Here is a 21401-nt window from a genome sequence, read left to right on the forward strand (position 1 = left end):
AGGAAGCCGCTCCAGCTAGCTCGACGGCGTCAAAAGTAATTAATAAAACATTAGCGCTTCAATTTATGAACATAATTATCGTTGCTTATTTTAGTTTCGCAATCTATTAATAGAGCAATGAGGCTTCGATTCGTTGCAGTAATGAGCGCCTCCGACCACGGAAGCGCTGCTGAGCGCCCAGTTTTCCCAGAAATCGACTCCATTGGGTCTATGGGAGTGTCCTGGCACTGGCGTTTTGTACGAACCTTAAAAGCGCGCTCTGTGTTGTGTTCCCCCGAGCCGGTGTCTGCCGTGCTCCCCGCCTGCTTCGCGCTTTGTTTTCTGTGATGGAACGTAATACCTCGTACTCCAGTGCCACGAACCCCATGAACCCACGTTAAATTCCTCGTGTCCTTGTCTAAGGCCGTCGCTATCGTTTCGAAGGACGGAAGGAGCGTTCTTTGACCACTCTAGCGCATCGCTTCGGCATGAATAGCGGCGAGCTCTCCGTTCGGCAGTCGCTCAAGGAGCGCTCGCAGAAGAGGCGGGCGCTGCTCGCCCAGCAACTCGGCGCCGGAACCGCCAGCAACCTGAGTCAGATCCTGGGAAATGAGCGACCGCCGTGTGCGCAGGACGAAGCTTCCAAGGTGGGCCCAGACGCCAACGAGGGCGGCGACGACCCTTCGGCGGAGTGCAAGCTGCCGCGGCTGGAGCCCGACGCGGCGCGGTCGCCGCTGCGCTCTCCGGATGGTGCCCAGAGCGGCGAAGAGGTGTACACATACCGGGACTCGAGCACCTTCCTGAAGGGCACGCAGAGCGCCAACCCGCACAACGACTACTGCCAGCACTTCGTGGACACCGGGCAGCGGCCGCAGAACTTCATCCGCGACGTGGGCTTGGCCGACCGCTTCGAAGAGTACCCCAAGCTCAAGGAGCTCATCCGGCTCAAGGACGAGCTGATCCGGGAGACGGCGGCGCCGCCCATGTACCTCAAGTGCGACCTGGAGACGTTCGACTTCCGCACCGTCAAGAGCAAGTTCGACGTGATCCTGGTCGAGCCGCCGCTGGAGGAGTACCAGCGCACGTGCGGCCTGGCCCACACCAAGTTCTGGAGCTGGGAGGAGATCATGCGGCTGGAGATCGAGGAGGTGGCCGCGTCGCGCTCCTTCCTCTTCCTCTGGTGCGGCTCGTCGGACGGCTTGGACCTGGGCCGCCAGTGCCTGCGCAAGTGGGGCTTCCGCCGCTGCGAGGACATCTGCTGGATCAAGACCAACGCCAAGAACCCCGTGCACCTCAAGAACCTCGAGCCGCGCGCCGTGTTCCAGCGCACCAAGGAGCACTGCCTGATGGGCATCAAGGGCACCGTGCGCCGCAGCACCGACGGGGACTTTATCCACGCCAACGTGGACATCGACCTCATCATCTCCGAGGAGCCGCAGTTTGGTGGCACCGAGAAGCCCGAGGAGATCATGCACATCGTTGAGCACTTCTGCCTCGGCCGCAGACGTCTGCACGTGTTCGGCCGCGACGTGTCCATCCGGCCGGGCTGGCTCACCATCGGGCCCGAGCTGACCAACAGCAACTTCTGCAGCGACGCCTACAACGCCCACTTCAACAAGGGCACCAACGATTACCTGACCGGCTGCACCGAGCGCATCGAGGCCCTGCGCCCAAAGTCCCCGCCGCCCAAGGGGGGCAAGAGCGCCACCCCGGGAGGTGCCAGGGGGGCCAACCGCAGGGGCCGGGGCGCCGCCAGGGGCCGCTGAGTGGACCCGCCCATTGCAAGGGGGGGTGCTTTCCCCCACAACACCTCGAGGACCCACCCGATCTGACAGAGACGCTGCTCTGAACTGTGGCAGTACTTGACTCGTCCTTGTTGGGTTGGAATAGATTTTATTCCTTTTATGTACATCCGACAGTCTGTCTGCCACTTCCTCGACACTTTTAGAGCGAGGTGGCACACACACCACAGCCTCTTTCCCAAAAAGTGAAGTAACAGCAGACTTTTTATTATATATATATACGTGTATACAAAATGAGAGGTAACAATATAGTATGCAAGGCAAAATAACAACACTAACGAACGTAACCCCAATACAAAGCGTTCAGACTTATGAGCGTGTCCACCAATGTCTCGACACCCAGTCTCTCGCAAGTCGAGCTCCAAAAAGGATTATCACATTCTCCCTTTGCTCCTTGCAAGGGTATCACAGACTACAGGGACAACTTGGAGTCGAATTGTGTGGAGTCACCAGTAACCACGCTCCTCTTTTTAACATACCCGTCCCCCCCCCCCCCCCCTTCCTACACACCATCTTTTTTATTTTTTTTCACTCGCAGCATTTGACGGTTACTCGTAATAACAACACAATGAGGTAACAACGGAGAAATGCACCTTGGTCACAGACACGAAAAAAACAATGAGCCGCAGCGAAAACCGCAAGTTTTGAGCCTCTCTAGTGAGCGTTCTCCAGTCTTGTCGGGGCCACGTGCCAACAAACAGACAGACGGTGGAATGGCTCGGAGAAATAAGCCCAGCCACAGGTGGGATGCTCAACAGCTCTGCTGCCTTCGAAGATAACAATGTACTGCACAGCAGAGTCAGTGCCTCGCGGGCCAATTGGTCGACCTGTCGCTGTCAAAAGGGACTAAACCACCTAGTGGGACGTTTTTGTTCCTTTTAGCGAGCTAGGCAGGTGGCTGCCACGATGCTCGGACCGCCAATTGACCGGGGTGGGGTTTACTATTGCACTGTTTACGCCGTGCGTCGACTGGTCCCGGTCCCGAGCCAAGTTTCCACGGCCCCGGCGGCAACGCCAGACGGACGGCCGCAACTTGGCCGTGGCCGAGCCCGCTTGGCAGTCGTCCTCTCCAGGGGCTACTGGCTGGAGCAGAAGCAGGCAGGGGGCACCCGGTGCTCCTCGCGCTCCTCAATGCCGTATGCAAACAGCTTGAGCAGCTGGCAGTGAGACCTGCAACGGAGGAACGCAACAGACACCCACTTCAACGCCGGTCCATGCCATCTGATCTCCCCAAGTTTGTCGACACGCTGCTTCGTTGCCGATACAGTAATGGACTGTACTGCCTCCCCATTTGCAATGCCTCGTTGCGCGTCTCGTAAATATTTAACAGGGTTTAAGCTGCTGCCGAGAGAATCGCGTGGCCCGAGGGAACTTTTTTCGAAGCATCTTCGTAATGTGTCGCGAAGATGGTGTTAAGCCGCACTGATACAGCTTTCGTTTGAAGCACAATTTAAACAGTAATTGCATCCCACTAACAGTAGCTTTGTCGAGTTTGGAAGGCAGTTTTTAAAGCACTTGCACGCAGTCTGCCTCAATGCTACGAGGGCCGCAGTAGGGGGGATTTTGGCACTAGCTGCACTCTGTACGGTGCAACCTTTACACCGTTAAGGGGGGGCACTACCCAAAAAAAATCTATTTCTGCAAAAAAAGTTGTTTTTGAAACATGTTATATTTACATCCACCAACATCTAGAGAGTATACCCAGGAAGTTTCATTAGTTTACACTGAATTCTTTATAAATTATTTTCGGTCCACCGAAGCTAAAGAAAGAGGTTGGAGCACTTTGCATCTTTCTCCGTTCCACTTTTTGGCATAAATTTCACTTTAGGAAAACAATTGTTTTGTTGTTATGTAGCTTGTTTTTCTGGGGTGAGATTTGAAGAGGAAGATAACTATGAGCTTGTATTTTTTATTTTTGTCAATGTTCATGCTCAAAAACTAAAATTTTGGACAAAGGATGGAAATCCAAAAAACAGTAGTGTTTTTTTGTTTTTTTTTGTTATAAAAGATGGTATAATATAAAAATATAGTTCCATAGTTATCTTCTCTGAACTGTCCTAAAGCAATATAACACATGAAAACGACAAATTTATAAACAATTTCAAAACAATAGTTTTCCTATGCAGACACACCCACTTTCATCTTTGAACATTTGCAATTTGTTTTGTGCTTCACCCAGGTTAACAAAATTTGGCACAAATGTTCTCAACATCAACAGAAACAAGCCCTGTAAATGTCATTTAAATCAGGCAAGTGGTTCAAATATTAAGTTTTTTGGGTAGTGTCCCCCTTAAAGCAGTCGTCGGAAGGGGGTACCAGTTTTTGTTTTTAGGTGGAGCTACACAGGGTAGCTTCTAGGTAACTTTACCTCAGAAGATACCATTAATAATGTTAATATTGGCCAAATCTCGTATGCCAATTTAGAACTGAGGGGTCAAAGTGAGAGCTTTATGGGTTTACACCCAACCCTCCCAGTCCTTTGCGGCAAACAATCAAAACGGATGGGCCACGTTACGACTGTATTTACTGCGACACCATCCTGTACGGTGTGTTCTCACGACCTGCTTGCGGAAGCAACAAAAAGACATTCTACGACCTTGCACCAATGTTGGGAGGTTGAAGTGCGGACGCTGTCTGTCGAGAGAGAGGGTTTGCGTGCTTTGCCAAAGGGAGCCCCACCTGACCAGGAGGGAGGATTCTGCCAGCAGCTCGCCGTCGCACTGCCAGGTGCCCGTGCGCTTGACCGCCCCTTCCTCCGCCTCCACCTTGGGCACAAACTCCAGGCAGGTGGTGCGGAAGCAGTGCACAAATGGGAACTTGAACTGTCGGGGAAAGGATGCCAGTGTCAGCGTTGAGCATGCCTACGAGGCAGTGATTGCTGCGCCACAACCAGTTTGTTCCCCGGTAATGTTCACAGTTCTGTGGATCCTCGAACTTTGGCCGTTCGTTTAATTGTCTATTCCTTCGGCATCACGGATCGGAGTGGCTTATAAGAGTGTCGCATTTTATTATTAACCTTTTCGGGTTAATAATAAAAATAAAAACTATTAACCCTTTCGCTTTTGCCGTGTCGTCGCCCTCGACTGCGCAGTTATTTGCACCCCATCTCTATCGCACTAAAACCGCCCTTAAAGCCCAAAAAAAACAAAAGAACTTCAACTTTTGAAGTTTACGTGAGTGAAGGATTTTTGCACGAATGCAATGTATCTAAAGCGCTTTGCAGATAAAAGACTACTTAAAACTACAGAAGCATGAGAATATCGCTTGAAGATTCCTCACACTCCAATGGTGCTTGCTCCTTATACCTTGAACTTTGCTGATGTGGCATTACCTCGACGAATTCTGCTTCATGCTATTGTCAGGACTTTTCAGAAGGAAAGGATATCATTCACGATCCTCTCGAACCATGCACAGTGCACCCACGGTCGTAATTATGACTAGTCCATGTCCAGGAAGGACCGCCCATTGGTTGATCCACTCGACAAGTTTGAATTTCTAGTCCTTGTAATTAACTTGTCGTCCTGCCAATTGTTTTTTTTTTTTTTTTTTTTTTTTTCAGTGTATGTTGTTGTTGTAGAAAGCTATATCCACCGCTCAGATCTTCTTGCATCATTTCACATGTACTGGGAAAGAAACAAACTGCCATGGAGCCTTTGAAACTGGCGGTGAAGGCGGCAACAAGGAATCGGTTGCAGTTTCGGTCACCTTGCGTTCCTCATGCCGTCGTTGTCACTGCTACTGATGTTCATGATGAACACTGAATCGTCAGTCATCATCTTCGTCACTGTCATGCACAAGACCTATGATTACGCCTAGGGGCAGACACAGGTGTTTCCAGAAGGGTGGGGTGGGGGGGGGGGGGGGGGGGGGTCAGCATATTGGATGTTTGAGAAACTCCCCCCCGCCACACCACCCAGGGGATCATGTTAAATCGAGAGCTGCAAGGGGGCGCAACAACGGTGTGAGCGGCTAGGGAACGAATCCGACGACTCATTCCCCCCCCCCTTTTTCCTCGCCCCAAACTTTTTTACACGTGTGGAATTCAAGAAAGGGGTCCGGTCATACCGACCCCTGCCCTCTAAATCTGCCTTTGATTTCACCGGTGGAGAGATTCTAACTTTTCCAGGACTCCAAGTTCCAATTGTCAAAAAAAACAACTCCAAACTTCTTTTTAGGGGCGAAGCTCCTCCTTAGGGTCTAGTCTTGTCCGTTCGGCGCCCGTGCTCACATCGATTGCCATCCCATCTGTCTTCTTAAAAAAAAAAAAAATGTTTGCGGAATCGACAGGATTCGAACCTGTGCGGGGAGACCCCAATGGATTTCTAGTCCATCGGCTTAACCACTCGGCCACGACTGCGGGACGAGTAGAGGGCTCTGAGATGTGGTAGTAACTCAAGAGCTGGGGTTTCTGTCATGGATGAAACGTTGCATGTAGCCGCTCAACGTCTATACAGGAGACTGCGCTGCGGTCAAATGCATATATAATCGCGTTAAACTTTGCATGCATTGGCTCAAAGTTTATAGATGAGAGGGCACTGCGGTCAAATGCGTATATAACCACGTTCCATACCATAGTACATTCTCTTTCTGACATGGATGAAAACGAACGAAAAGCTCGGCATGCTGCGGCTCAGCGCCTACGCAGACAGCAAGCTGCTTTGGAGACCAGGGCGCGAGAAGCTGCTGCAAAGCGTCAAAAATGCCAAGGGGACCCGGAGCTGCACTACCTATGAACAAAATCAGTATCATGAGCACCACCAGAGCTTCGCCCCAATCAACATCATTCACCACGTGGAGATGCGGTCATTTTTTTTATTTTCATTCTTAGAGGAGCATAAAAATATAGAATATGAAGTACCATTTGGTGTTGAAAGTATTAACCAAAATACAAATGGTGTAACGGTGTCGCCATTTATCGGCACATTTAAAAGAAAAGTGTTGCAATGGAGGCCGACGAAACGTCGGTTTTGCGCAATTTGGCCTTTGCTGCGGCGGCCGGCAAATCGCCGGCTTTGGAAGTGAATGGGTTAATTAGGAAAATCAAAAGACAAAAACTGAGAAAGTTAAAACATGATTAGAAATGATGCTTCCAAAATCGGTGTACCCAGCTGTGCCGACGATGGGTTTGGGAAGGCCATTGCAGTGCAGCGATACTGTAGGTAGAAAAAACTGACTGAGATACGATTTAGGACGGTTGCTATGCCTTGATTGGGTCCCAGCAATGGACGAGACGGCTGGATGACGAAAGGGGAGCGTCTCACCGGGCTTCGCGTCTCTGAGTTTGCCAGCGCCAGCAGGAACCGCAGGAAGTTACGGCGCGAGCAGCGCGACACCAGCACCACGTCCATGAGGCCGTTGCCCAGGTGTGCCGTGGGCGCCACACCCGCGCTACTGCGTGCGCACCGGTTGGCCATCAGGGCGCAGCTCAGCGACAGGAACTGGCCCCGCACCGCCACCCAGTCTGCGAGGGACGGGCCACCGCTGTGAACCTCGCAAGGCAACAGTGCGAGGACGCGGAAAAGCGGGCAGACGCACCGTATGCCCCCCCAGATAAGTCTACCTCCTTACGAACAATGCTTCCCCGAACGAGGCCAATCGCAGAGGTGTGTAAAAGGAGCCCAGTGAACGAGACGCTCAGGATGTCGGTGCCCATTCCTGAAGGCCCATACGTGCTTTTGCTTAGGACCGAGCTCTCGCGATCCCTTATGAGAGAACACGCTGGCATGCTGGTGCCATCTATGAAGTGACCCTGGAACCCACTAGAGTGAAGTCCTTGCACTATTTGAGAGATCAAATGTATGTGCCATCTATGAGAAATGTTTGTTCATAACATTGTGAAAAGTTTTTTGAGCCAACAAAAAAAATTTATGCGTGAAAAAAATGGGAAATATACGGAAACTAAAAGTGTTCCACAGTTACGGCGCCATCTGTTCTCTCGCCGTAAGAGCTCTTAAAGCCGGCCTCAATTTGAATGTTTTCAACTAAACATATTTTCTTAAAGAGTGCGAGAAATTGAGCCTATAGCAAAGGGTAAAGTTCTCCAAAACTTATAAAATCATCTTTAATTGTATATATATGATAAAACCGAAACGAACCCGCAACTTTACTGGTTCGCCATTTTGCGACATCAGATGTTGCATGAGCATCAGCACGTGGTCAAGTTGAGCCTCTTTCACACGGCATCAGAAGCAGTCAAAAGGCCATCGCTATCATCCGTGGGAAATAATGGACTATGATTCGTCAAACTCGTCTGGTTCAAGCAATGACCAGCAAATGTAATAAAATTTTCAGCGCAAGATTTCGGACGATTCACCAGTCTTATCTGATCTGCCAGCATCGCCTCCGACTGCGCCGCCCATGGCGGCTGCATTCGCAATTCGCCGACATGGACTCGGATGCCGCTTCAGCAATAAAATGGTACGGAAGGTTTTGTTTGCTAGCACGGTGCAAACTGTTTTCTAGCATGACGCAAACGTTAGGAGCAAGCGTTTGCGTCGGACTGTGCAGGCCTACTTCTGTCGCAGAGATATCTCGGTTGGAAACCGACAAAATGTCACTTTGTGGTGCTATAGAATTCCACAGCGCATCACAAATTCTCCACACCCTCCGTTGCATGCCGCAAATAGCCTAAAGCACAAAAAAAAAACAATCTGCCAAACCACAGACGCTCACTGGCATGTCAGAAAGAAGGGAGCATCGTCTGCTCTCAGATACAGCATTTGACGTCGCGAGCACCCCTGCTCGTTGTTGCCAGTAGTGCGGCAGCCAGCGATTTGGAGGTGTACGTGTAAAGCTCAGACTCCGTTTTCTCAAAAGAAAATTATTATTTCGATTAAGTATTTACAGTAAAACCTCGTTAATTCGGATCTCATGGGACCGGCAAAAATGTCCGAATTATCCGAAAGTCGAAATATCGAAAGGACAAAGAAAACTGTGCGAGAACGTTTACCTGTGACATAGCTTTATTTTGAGAAGAAATCTGTTATTACCGCCTGCTTTCTGGACGACACTTGGACGGAGACGGCAACTTTCCTTAGCGCGGTCGAGTGCTCCACCGCACTCGCACTGTCAGCGCACGCATCCCGTGCGCTGACAATATAGCACAGCAAGGCCTCTTCTAGTTTCAGGTGCACCACCTTCCAAGGCCGCTTTCTTTTCACGTTGAACTTCTCGCTCTCGAAAGCCCGTAGGATATTGGCCTCGATTTTCACGTACGTGGCCAAACTGCTTCTCTTGACGTTGCAACTTTCCATCACTTGTCGAGAGACGCCGTCCTTCAAGGCCCTCAGTATTTCCACTTTTGTCGCTAAATTCTTAGCCTAGTACAGCTGCAACGGAAAACGAGTAGCAAAGCTAACCAATAATCGGAGCGGCGAAATCGCGACACCCGGCGCTATTTTTCCCGGGTGCGCCGATAGCGAGAGTGCCAGTCACGTTGCATTTTTTAACGCGGGGGTGGCCGGCGAAAAATTGAGGGATAAGATAGCAGTTAAAATGGCGGGCTTTAGGATCCCCGTCTTGAGGCATAAAATGTGACTGTCACTCTTGCTATCGGCACGCTCGGGAACAATAGCACCACGTGTCGCGATTTTGCCATTCCGGTCATCGGTCACTTGTGCTACCCTTTTTTCGTTGCAGCTATGCTTCTGCCGCTTCCCAGAAGAGTAACGCGCTGAAGCACGGCAATACAGAGCAAAACTGATGCGAAACACGGAGAACCGGAAGAGCGAAGGACAATGGGAAAAGCGGAAAAACCACTTGTGCACCTCGGATGGATAGCGGTCATACCCTTTGGAACGGACGGTAGCTAGCGCCACCTGCCGAATGCGTCCGAATTAACCATAGTGCACCGCATACTCTCCCAATTAATGAGCGTTTGCTGCCATTGACTAATGCATGCGTTTGACGGGACTGGATCGGCAGTTCAAATTATCCGAATTTCCGAATTAGCGGGGGTCTAATTAACGAGGTTTTACTGTAGTAGTCATACTTGGGGGTAGAGTACAGTGCATGATGTAAATTTTCCAAAAATTGATGACCATATGTGTTGTTTTTGGCACTCTTAGGCTTGATACTCTTTGTGCTATCGAGACCAAAGCAATCGACCAATCAGGCATACTCACAAGGTTCGCCGCCATCTTTTTGGGAACTGCCGTCTTTCGGGTCACACGGGCGCTGGCGGTCAACGCCCACTGCATCACGACACACTTCACACCTGGGTGTGAAAGAGACATTTTTTTTACTCGGTTGAGCAGGTGGTGCACAATCGCCACAGTAACGAGAAGAATCGTCACCCACACACAAGTACATAGGAGTCCTGCCTCGGCTGCTGCCATCTGTGTAGTGGCCTCAAAATTAAAAAAAAAAAAAAATGTTGCACAAAGAAACGGAAGCACTCTGTGCATTCTCTGCACAATTTTCAACATGGCGTCGTATCATGGAAGTCGCAGGCTGGACGGCTGAACAAAGCGGACTAAGCGATGACGACGGGCATGGGACCTCTACTTCAGAACTGTTGTTTGCAGTACTGGCAAATCTGTATGGCTTTGAAAAAAGAAATTTTTTGTCGATCAAAACAATTAGGATTTATTCCGTACGACACGCCAGACCAGCTCGCACAAAGACGTCACCGAGTAGTCGCCCCTTCACCTGGCTGAAAACATAGCTCGTCTTACGAACGCGAATTGGTAAGAGCTTGAGAAATGCGGAAACATCGAGTAAAAGTGATTTACTTTTGCGTTTTTTGTGCGAAGTGCGACGTGCACAATTTTTGTTTGCTTTGCACAGCCAGAAAAATGAAGGAATGGAAAGAAAAGAAAATGTGGTTGGGTGTAGCCACAAGACTTCCGGCAACTCTCTCCCCCCCTACATTTCTTCTTCCTTCCCAGTCCAGTTTCGATTTCGCTTTTGAGCAGTTGCGTTTTTTTTTTTTGTTTTGTTTTTTCTTCTTTATGAAAAATACAGTCAACTCTCATTCATTCAATCTCTGGGAAGCTACAAACTTTAGTTCGAAATATCAAAATTTTGAATTATCAGAAATTAATCTAAATATGATGCGAGGCAAAGTAGCGATTTTCTATAGGAATAGTTACACATACCAAGCATATTATTCTACTTTCCACTACACAGGCCTATTTATAGCAGGCACACACACATTTTAGTTAAGTTCAAAGCAAATAGTGGTTTTGGAAAAATATTTTCCAATTGAAAATTGAATAGTTTCTTCGAGCCTTTTACTACTGCTGTGCCGAGCTCAAACGATGTTGCTCCCAACTTTCCACTTGCCCACTTCTAAGTTCAGTTAGTTTTAATACAACTATATCTATGAAGCGTGGCCTCAGAAAGTTTGATGCCTACATTGAGGTGGCGTGTAAATGACAGATTTGACATAAAATTAGGCCTAAAGAGATGCCCAGCTATCCTAATAGAGGGAATTTATAAATCTGATTGCTATATGCAAACTGTCTTTCTTTAATCTGGAAATTAAACCCCTAAAAAAAAATTGTTCAGCCTTTCCACTCTCGTGAAGAGGGAAGGAAGACCAGCGGAGCTGTACTCGATACACTGAGTGCTTCTTCTTTGTTGTCGTCTGTTTCTCACGCTGTTTCCTACAATAAATTCCCACCAACGCGCCCAACTATCCATTCTTCTTTTATAGCTGGAAAGGCTGCCGCCATCTACGAGCGACGGCGGAAACCATACTGGTTGTGTGCTTTCCGCCATCGCTTATAGATGGCGGTAGCTGTCCAGGTAGGTTTGTGTCGACACACACGGACACGATCCTGGGGAACCTAGCCCTCAACAGCTCCACTGTAAAACAAAAAAAGAAAGAATAATGAAAGCAGAATGTCAGGATGGTTCTGCTTGCATAATCGCGGTGGGTTAGTCCCACCGAGTGCGCTTCTCATTGAGCACCCGCATGCTTAAAGAAAGCAATGAACGCGAGCTTCGTGGGTACTGCTTTCCCGCACTACATAGGTGCTCGCTGAGAAGCGCACTCAACGGGGCTAACCCGCCACAATGAACAAATAGTATGAATGATGCGAAAACGCTGTTTGCATTGAGCGGCTTATAAATGCATTAACAACATGGCGAAACAATTAAATTTTTCAGATTTCTTCGAATTGACCGAAACTACAAAATATCAAAGTATGAATTACCGCGAGTCCACTGTACATGTGACGCTGTTGCAAAATACTGTTCGGGTAGCATTCTGACACCATATTAAGTTGCCTGGCAAAAAGATTTAAAAAAATATTTTTGAGGGGTTTCAGTTTTTTTTTCTGCAGCTAGTAATTTCGATGGCCGCATCCAAACAATAGCCACGTCCGACTTACAATGTGTAGGTTGTTTCACTCTTTCATTTAGGAGGACACGCTGGGCTTTGTTTAATATTTTTGTTGTTGATGTTTTCCTTTAAGTTCACTTTGTTGTTAGTTCTTGCTATCATGTTTATATTTGTGATGCTCACTTCTGCTTGGACACAAACATGAGTGTGCAGTATTTATAAATAAATAAATATAAGGATGTTTTGTCATTTCTCATTCAACTTTGATGACACAACTACTACAGCCCTGTATGCTTTGCCGAGATTTGTTCTTTCTATCTATACACATCTCCAACGCACCTAGGCGAAAAATGGTGAGTCATCGGTCAGTGAACGCATGCTCTGATATTCTTAAGAAGAACCGCATGCTTAGATTCTGTTCCACAGCCCTGTAGACAAAGCTCGTAGTGCACAGAAGGCAATTACTAGAATGGATTTTGGATGAAAAAAGAAACACGGACCAACACAGATATTTCAGACTTCAGAACAATTCAAAGAAATTTCAAAATCTGGGTTGTCCCACGATGTTTTCAATGTATTTATAAACCACTTAATTCAAATGGCATTTTCGTGTAATGCATACTTTTTGTTCTTGCGGCCCCATTAATCATGCTTGTTACAGAGCACCGTTGCACTGCGGAGAAGCAACACCAGCAAGCTTGCTTCCCTGGGTGTTGCTTCTCTGCAGTGCAACGGTGCTCTGTAAGAAGTGCACTCAACGGGGCTAATAGTCCACAATAGCAACTTTTTTGCTGGAGGAACAAACTTAATGTTGTTTTTAGGTGTCATGTACTATCAAACACTACACAATAGACAAAATTCTTGAGGGATGAGTAAACTTCTCGTACATTTCATCAAAGTTTCGTGTATGGCATACCTGCTGATGATTAGGAGGCCTGTGCACAGGAAATCATCAAATACCGTAAGCGAATAAATTTTCGCGAGGACCTAATTTTCGTGAATTTCACTAATCGCCTACAATTTGCTAAAAATAGTTCCGCGAAGAATTTGGGCAATATGTGAACGCTACAGAAGCTACACTCAATTCGCGAAAATTGGAACCCGCAAATAATTTAGAAGTTTCAGCTTTGGCCCGATTCGCAAAAATTTGAGTCCGCGAAAATTAAGTCGTTTACAGTATCTGCTTTGTATGTGTAGCCATTCATTTAACAAATCATAATTTTATTTTGCAACAAATTTAGATGAATTTCTGATAATTCAAACAAAATTTGTGGCTTCCTGGAGTTTGAATTAATGAAAGATAACTGCATCTGCAGTGATAAACCCCAGACTAAAAGAAAAATAAGAAAAAAGTTCATACAGCCCCACATGTCTAAAATGGAGACATTGTGCGCTGTACTCCGCTTACTTTTATTTTTTTTTTTTTTTTTCAGTCTCGAGTTTAGCGATATGAAGTTATTTAGTTCTCAAAAATTTTTTTTACTGTGTCCATATAAAATTTATAGAAAAAAGTATGTCTTTTAAGTGTACAATTAATGAAGTGAAAAAACCAGTCTTATCATTTTCTTATCCTCCTAAAAAGTTATTGCACTATAGTTTCATATGTTCTTCTTATAGTACTCGGGTCTTACGTATCTTGGTCTCGTTGCACTCCGATTTATGAGGTATCAAAGCTAAAAAAGATTATCCAGATCAGGCTTCTGATCCAATGATACCGTGGGCAAAATTGTAGTGACAAAGAAATTATTTCTGAGATCAGAGAAAAATCCCTTCAAAGCATGCTCGCAAAAAGGCTGCATGTACACATCGCGATACTGTTAGAGCAAACACAACATCGGCGCCTTTTCGCATTTTATTAGGAACGAGTATTAGTGGGAACACAGTTTTACCCCTTCTATTTGAGACCTAGATGAACTCTTCCTATAACAATAATATCTTTGATGACCGGTTTTAAGGAAAAAAACACAGAAAACTGGCGATCGTTTGTTCGCACTAACAGTGTCGCGCTCTGTACAACGGCGAGAGGGGACCCACCCGACTCGGCAGCGCTCGTTGCCGGCGGCATTGTGGGCAGACGAGGCCTGACCGTCCACGAGCAGCCGCACTTCCCCCTCGTACGTGTGGTGCTTCAGGAACGTCTGCCAGCCTGCACAGAGGGGAGGCGTTGCAGGGCCGCTCCATGCCCTCTGCTGGCCGCCACAACAAACTCGACACGCTCCATAGACTGGGCAGCATCAAGTTGCCCAAATAATCCTTCCAACGATAGAAAAATTCGGTGGAACCTTGTCTTTTTAATCTCTCGCTATCTCCATGATGCGCAACACTTTGGGTGGAGGTCCGTGGATTGTCCGTCCTAGGCGTTCCCTCTCTGAAGCTGCCACGAAAATTAATTTAAACTCTGCTTCATTCTCGGTTGTGAGAAAACAACGCAGCTCTCTTTAGTATCATCTAGATTCTAGAGAGACCACACGTCAAACATCAGAATGTAATACCATCTAAATGGCCATTAAACCGGCCAACAAAGACTAAGATGCCCGAAGTCACCAAAATCCGCTCATTTATTCGGCGACTTGTGGCACAGCCAAGATTGTAATTCCATTGTGGCTGACGTCCGTTGCATGCACCATTTTTTTCTTGGTATTTTTTTTTCCAGGGAGAGCTTACCAGATGGCGCTATTGGTGCGCCACGTCTGAGTGAGAGAAGAGGCAAAAGAGATACGAAAAAGAACGAACGAGAACAACCAAAACCAGAAGAGGGAAGGTTGGTACGGGATGTCGCACGCTATGTTTCGCCGTCTAGCCGCCTGGGTTCCCGCCTAAATAGCCTGCATTGTCCTCACTCGCAATGCCTCTTTGCCGCCGCCGCTTCGCCTGTCCTCCCTCCCCGCTCCTTGCCCCTCCCCGTGCGTCCGCGTCATTTCTGGGTTACCGCAGGTAGATCATGTGACCCCTTGTATCCCACGTGGGTGCGTATGCAAATGACATTGAAGGTACAATGTTGCCCGGCTGTGCCAAACTTTCGGTTTCGGTTTGCGATTATGGTAAAAACAAGATTGCACAAAACATATTTTGGTTTTTATAAGAAACGGTCTAGGGTTGTTTTGAAGTTCTTTCCACGTTTATATCACCCACTATCTCAAAATTTCCAAAATCGAGCGGAGTTGCCCTTTAACAGATGATTTTGAAACCTCGCTCGTTTCTTGCGACAGACAAGATGGCTAGGGTGCTGGATAGGTCTTTTCAGTAAACCGAGGAATTGGCATTAGTGAAATTAAACTTGGGGCTATGAAACTGGGAAAACTAATGGCAACAGGGAGAGAAAGGACAACTCCTTATACGAGCTCTTGCCGATTGAGTCATTGAGCTCGCACAATCCCATAGTTCTGCTTCAATCATATCGTGGATTTCTGATATCACTGAATTGCATCTCTGGATCACAAAATACATGTACATATCTTCATTCTTTGCCAGTCATTAAATCGGAAAGAATATATTCCATCTAGATGCATGTTGACTAATTTCAGCGTAAAATTTGTCATCTATCCAAAAAAAAAAGGCGGCTGAGAATTAGCTCTTTGAAGCTCACAACACCTCCAACACACAAGAAAGGTAATGTCGCTACCGCAAAACTTGAGATGTTTTTTCTCCTTTTTTTTTTTTTTCAGCTTAAAGACCGACGACCAGTTTGTGCTTTCCACTTTTCCCTCGCTTCCTCCTCTCCCCTCTTCCACAGTCTACTTTACCTGTTTCCTCCTCCCCATGGTAAGGAGGATCTTCTGCCTCGCAGAATCTCAAGGCTGGTCGTCGGCCTTTACGTGAGCTGCCCGACTGCAGCGTTTTTTTTGCTTCCTTTTGCTTAAGTCTGACAAAGCCAGTGCTACGGATAAAAAGAAGCTGACCCATCGAGTGTGCAAAAAGGGAGCTCTTCTAGTGCGAAGCAACAGCTCAGACCCCACATGGTACGGGGGGGCGGGCATGCCCACCTGTCCAGCTGTAGCGCAGAGGCCCCATCCAGCGGAACTTCTCGCTGGCCTTGATGTTGTCGCCGAAGAAGCCGTACGAGAGGAACCCGGCCGAGTAGCGCACCAGCCGGTCCCCACTGTGGATGCTGGCCACGTCCACCGCCACCTCGGCACCTGCACCGGGGGCCAGTTGTCAATCCTTGCATGTTGGGCACTCCGTCCCACCGGACTGCCCCGACACCCTGCTGAGTACACTCTGCACCTTCCTACGTCTCGCTGTAGTCGGGTTTCGGGGGAAGCTCCTCCCACTTCTCTTCACTTTAGTATATGTCGCCTCCTTTCCAGCATTCGTTCTACTCAAGTGGAATGGGATGGGAGGAGCTTCCCCCGAACTCTTAACCTGTCACCGACTGTGGATGCGCATGGATGCTGAGCCTCCACGACGGGTGTGGCTGGTCTCGGCCGCAGAGAGAAACATCGGCGAGTGCTTTTAAAGGTGGCGTTTGCTTCTTAATGAGAGCCAGACTACTGCAGACTCGCCACTCGGGAGAGTACGCTACAGTTTTCGTAGCTCTTAAAATTATAGCAAGTCAAAAAATGTGCAACATTCTCGAAGCAACGTCAACTTTCTCATACAGGAACGTTGAGCGGCTAGATTGGAACTTTGGAACTAGGGCCATTCTTGACCTACCTTTCTTCATACTAGCATCGGTGCGGTGACAACCTATTGCCAACAAAAAGTCAAAAATAAATTTGCTTTTTTAAAATATAATTTGGGCAAAAATACTTTCTTACAGAGCCCCAGAAACAGCAAATAAATGCAATTTACAGGAAATGCACAAAGAGCGAGGCGACACCCATGGCACTGGAGCAGAAATGAGATTTCCATCGAGATCCTCAACATGCAAACGTCGCACGCAGCATCCCAACACCAGTCACATTGCTTAATTCAGACATTACCGTGTTTACTCGAGTAATAGCCGCACTATTTATGAACAAGGCCCTTGCGTCTGCTTTCCCGCAGAGCACATATACAGCCAATCATTGCGTTGCACATAAATAACATAGTGAATAACCAGATCGAGAACACGATTCTCCATACAAATGCAATCTTCACGGATGGTATCTTCGCGCGAAGACGTTATCCCTGTTTTGTAAACCGCTGGAATCAGGCTGCCGATCGTGGTGATTGGCAAGCTGCATAATCCCCAGAAAAGCGAACCCTCAGGTTTTCTTCATAAACAGTGCGGCTATTACTCGAGTAAATACGGTATATTTGTCTCTCGTTCCTCGACCTATAAAGTAAGAAAAAAACAGTCGGAAGACACCTAAGCACTTTTTACGAGTTGTGAATGCAAAAGCATGATTGTCCACTGATATGGATGATGGAGGCGACGGCATGTTGGTCGACGGCGAGATGAGCAGAAGCCTCCGAGCGCGTGCCAACGTGTCCGTTTTAACTGGCGCGGGGCCGGTAGTGGCATGGGGCTGCGGTGGTTAGTTTTATCGGCGTGCTGGCGGCACGGGCACGCAGCGCCATCTGGTGGCAATCGTTGATACTGACGTGTGCAGCAGCCAATGGAGCCTAGTCGCGCTCCAGCCAATGGAACCTTCAGGATCAGGGAAACTAGGTGCCGTTTTCGTGCTTTAAGCTGATGACGTCGGCTCGCTCCATGGGGTGCTTAATGCTTTTGCATTAAAAGTAAAAAGGTATAGGCCATTTATCTCGTCATTTGCCAGTCTCCTGCAGTAGCGTCCAATGATTTGCCCTTTGCAAGCTCCGAGGAAAAGAAGATGTGCGGTATCTGTTTCCAAATGGGTCGACCTATTTCCGAATTTCCTTGCTCTCGAAAGAGCGCTAGCCAGGTGGCTAACAGCCCCAAAGGGTTCAGGGGCTGCCCGTGGGCCCTCCCTGGTAGAGTAATTGTATATGCTCCGCTTGCGGAGCAAAGTATCACAGGTACTGGAGGAGAAACAAACATCGCTCTTGTAGGGGATGCTACGAACACAATGACAGGAGGTGTGGGTCACTGCGCATGCGCTGGTGATGAGATGCATGCGCCGCCGCGCGTCTCCCGGATCTCCCACACATGCGCAGGCGGGACTGGTCATTGTGGTTATTATACTGTCTGCTCTCCCATGGCCGCTTTGAAACTGCGCTCACATTCACTCCCCGGGGTGCACGTACCCATGACGATGAGCAGCGCCGAGGTGGTGGGGCTGTCCTCTCCCGTGGTGGTGCAGACGAGGGCGTCCGTTGAGCCCGCAGGGATCACCCCGACCTTGAGGGCGGCCGGCCGCAGGCACGCCCCCGCGTCGTTCGCCTCCACCCCGGCGTCCCGCTGACTACGCAGCAGCACCCCATTCACCACCTCGTTGACCATGCCGTCGCCGCCCACGCAGACCACCCTGCATCGGGCAAGCGGACAACCACATTGACGGACCCCCGCATAATGTTCCGTCTCGCTACGAGGTCGTTTCAATTGGAATCGCATGCAACCCTGTAGGCCGAAGCACAATCTTACCGCTATTTGTGCGTGTGCACTTCGGTATCTGGCAGGTCAATTCAATGTGTACCTTTTGTCCTCACGTCCCTTAGCAGCATACTGGTACCCCCCGCTGCAATACTGAAGGGAATTATCGGTACTGGGGGTGCCAGAGACTTCAAAACTGCAGTCCTTGAGCATAGACCACATTACGGCATGTAACAACACTGGCGCCACTGCACTGCCACAGTTCAGCTGAGCAGTTCCCGGAACAACCGCAACGGTTGCTTAACACACTGAAAGCTTCGAAAACCTGCACCAGAGGCGGGCACCACGCATGCTCCGGAGGCACTAAGCTAAAAGTGTCCGTACCCATCCAGGCTGTCCAGGTCCATCTCGAGGATGCACTGCTTGGCGTGGCCGGAATACCGGGTGGCTGCAGGGGCAGAACAAAGGTTAGTCGGGTTACTCTTTCTTGGAACTTTATACTGACCAAAGAAACGAGACACTGAGCCCCCGTTTAAATAAAGCTGCAATGCTATACACAGAAAATACTGTTTTCCATTTTCTCAGAAACAATTCATGCTACTAATTAGCGGGGCTTTATCAAACAAGCTTTCTGGGCAGTAGCTGCTGTAGGACTACATGAAAAGATAATGTTAATTGCAACGGATGTTAGAAGTTTGCAGATATAAAGCAGCATGCTATAACCCAGACAATAACCCAGGCAATGCTTATGCTATGAAAGGATGAAAATAGCTTGACTTCCAACCAAATTCCACCATATATGTGCTTAGGAAATTATCTATCAAATTTATAACTCACTCCAGCAAAATAGAAAAAGTGACTGAGGAGTTTTCTTGTGATTTTGCTTCGTCCCTCTGGGATTTCCGGAACATTCATACTGACACTTTTGCTAGCACCTTTCCCCTTCAGCAGGCTGTGCGCTAACCTATGCCATTGATACTTACTGACAAGCTGCACAGCAATGCCAGCCAGCTGGAAGATGGGTGCCACCTTGCGCTGATAGATGCGGGGTGCTCGCTTGCGGCCCCCAAAGGGATTCACCAGCACCAGCAGCCTTCGGGGACGGGACTCTCCTGAGGGAGGGGCACATCAGGGCATTTCCAACAATGGAGGGTGGGGCAAGTGACAAAGCGGAACGTTTAGGGGCTTGTAATACTGAGGAAACGAGCGAGAACTGGCTGCTTTGAATCGCACTCACTCTCTTCTTTGTGGTTACGTGTCGTTTTCTGTGGTTTAGACACAACCACCAAAGATAATCAAAGTCGGGGGTCATCGATAGCACACACTCAATACTAAGTTGGCAAAAAATATGATACCTATTTTTTGTGGCTTTAAAAACCGCAAATATGTTGACTGAAAAAAAAAAAAAAAAGTTGCACAGCCACATGATTTCCCCAGTTTCAGTTTCAGATTCGAGCAGTTGCTATCTTTTTACTTTATTAAAAAATATAAGTGACGCTGTAGCAAAATATTGATTGGGTAGTCTTCTGACATCATAATAAGACGCCTGGCAAAACATAAACAAAATCTTTTGGGGCAGGAGGGGGGGGGGGTGTCAGTGTCCCTTTAAAGGCCGACGACCAGAGTCTAGCCTCTGCAAGGCAGAAGGCCCTCCTCACCATGGGGGAGGAGGAAACAGGCAATGGTGGACAGGGTAGAAGGGGGGAGAGGAGGAAGCGAGGAAAAAGTGGAAAGCGCAAACTGGTCGTCGGACTTCAAGCAAGCTTTCCGAGTTATGAAAATAGTCTTTCAGTCCTAGAAAACAGCAGCTGTCAGGCGTTAAAAAACATAATACCCCCCCCCCCCCCCCCCCCCCCCCCCTCCCTTCCCCCAGAGGAAATAAGCTGTGCACATGAAAAGCCTTCGCAAATAAAACGGCAAGTATTTATTCCCCTTTCCTCTGTTTCTTTGTTTCACATTTTGGCCGCCAGGTCGCGTCAGTTTTCGCAGCGCAATCAGAGAGGCGATAGCTCCCCACTTTTCTCCTTCACATCTTTTCCGCTGGGTGGCGCCACCTCCTCCGGGGCTCCGAGTCACCAGCTCCACCAGCTCGGCCCCATCCGATATCCCGGGATAGAGCACTATATAGCTCCTTCAGAGCAGAGTAGCGCAATCTAGAATGCCATCTCTCGGCGACTAGCGGCGAACAGCCGGAGGTTCCAACTCTGGTCACATATGCATGGGGAGCATGAGAAAATCGCTGTTTCTTGATTATTTTGGAGATGTAAGGAACGACAATAGTTTTCCACATAATAAAGGAACAGTTTACAATAATTTGCGCTAAGTTTTGTGCCATGTAATAACTTAATTATTTTTTTAAAAAAACTGTTTGAGCGGCATCATGCAGCAGACGACGCGGCAACGTCACACCGTTCACGTGACCCGCTCCGGCCAATTCATAAAGTCCATCTCCGCTGCGTAAAACAATCGTCTGCTTCAAACGCCATTGCCTTGGAAATTGCCTTCTCAAACTTGTCACACGCATCCAATATTAAAACTTTGATAAACTGTTTAGTGCTTTACCAACTTCCCGACAGACAAATTTCGAAAAGTGTAAACTCGGCGTCTTATTTTTTTTTAGTCAGCCGTGTTGCGTCGATCTCCATGTGTTCTCCCATAGGGCGGGCCGCCTTTTGAAGCCCTGAGTAGCACGTGACTCGCGCCGAGCTGCTCTGTCGGCCATGTTGTCGGTGAAACAGGCGGATCAAAGGATTGCTCTCTGCCGGGCAAGAGGTGCGCACTGCGGCGGCGCCCACCTCTGAGCGCGTCCTGGAGGGCGTCGGCCCAGCGGTGCACGAGGGCCTGGTCTCCCGGCGCGGCGCGCAGCAGCAGCGTCTGCAGCGTCCACGAGTGCTTG

The 21401-nt window shown here is 48.4% G+C and overlaps 2 protein-coding genes across 2 annotated transcripts; one reads left to right on the forward strand and one right to left on the reverse strand.

Annotated features, from left to right (window-relative positions):
- Positions 1-243: 243 nt before the first annotated feature.
- LOC8033214 (N6-adenosine-methyltransferase non-catalytic subunit) lies at positions 244-1883 on the forward strand. The gene has a single exon (XM_002403005.5). It carries the CDS (start codon positions 468-470, stop codon positions 1743-1745), a length of 1278 nt encoding a protein of 425 aa, XP_002403049.1. The 5' UTR covers positions 244-467; the 3' UTR covers positions 1746-1883.
- On the reverse strand, positions 1856-21401 carry LOC8033215 (ceramide kinase). The gene is made up of 10 exons (XM_040205710.3): positions 21301-21401; positions 19489-19617; positions 18890-18953; positions 18220-18440; positions 16053-16205; positions 14104-14215; positions 9905-9996; positions 7043-7242; positions 4461-4603; positions 1856-2951 (listed from the first exon to the last, which is right to left on the reverse strand). The coding sequence occupies exons 3-10, from the start codon at positions 18910-18912 to the stop codon at positions 2858-2860; spliced, it is 1038 nt and encodes a 345-aa protein (XP_040061644.2). The 5' UTR covers positions 18913-18953; positions 19489-19617; positions 21301-21401; the 3' UTR covers positions 1856-2857.

Source organism: Ixodes scapularis, unplaced genomic scaffold, assembly GCF_016920785.2.
Source record: "Ixodes scapularis isolate PalLabHiFi unplaced genomic scaffold, ASM1692078v2 PGA_scaffold2__306_contigs__length_199485367, whole genome shotgun sequence".
NCBI classification, from domain to species: domain Eukaryota; kingdom Metazoa; phylum Arthropoda; class Arachnida; order Ixodida; family Ixodidae; genus Ixodes; species Ixodes scapularis.

Excerpts from the sequence above, each read along its gene's own strand:
- LOC8033214 (XM_002403005.5), top strand. The coding sequence starts at position 468 with ATGAATAGCGGCGAGCTCTCCGTTCGGCAGTCGCTCAAGGAGCGCTCG.
- LOC8033215 (XM_040205710.3), bottom strand. The coding sequence starts at position 18,912 with ATGGACCTGGACAGCCTGGATGG. Across the intron at positions 4,604-7,042 it reads ACTCAGAGACGCGAAGCCCG|TTCAAGTTCCCATTTGTGCA; the intron begins GTGAGACGCTCC and ends TTTCCCCGACAG. Across the intron at positions 2,952-4,460 it reads GAATCCTCCCTCCTGGTCAG|GTCTCACTGCCAGCTGCTCA; the intron begins GTGGGGCTCCCT and ends CCTCCGTTGCAG.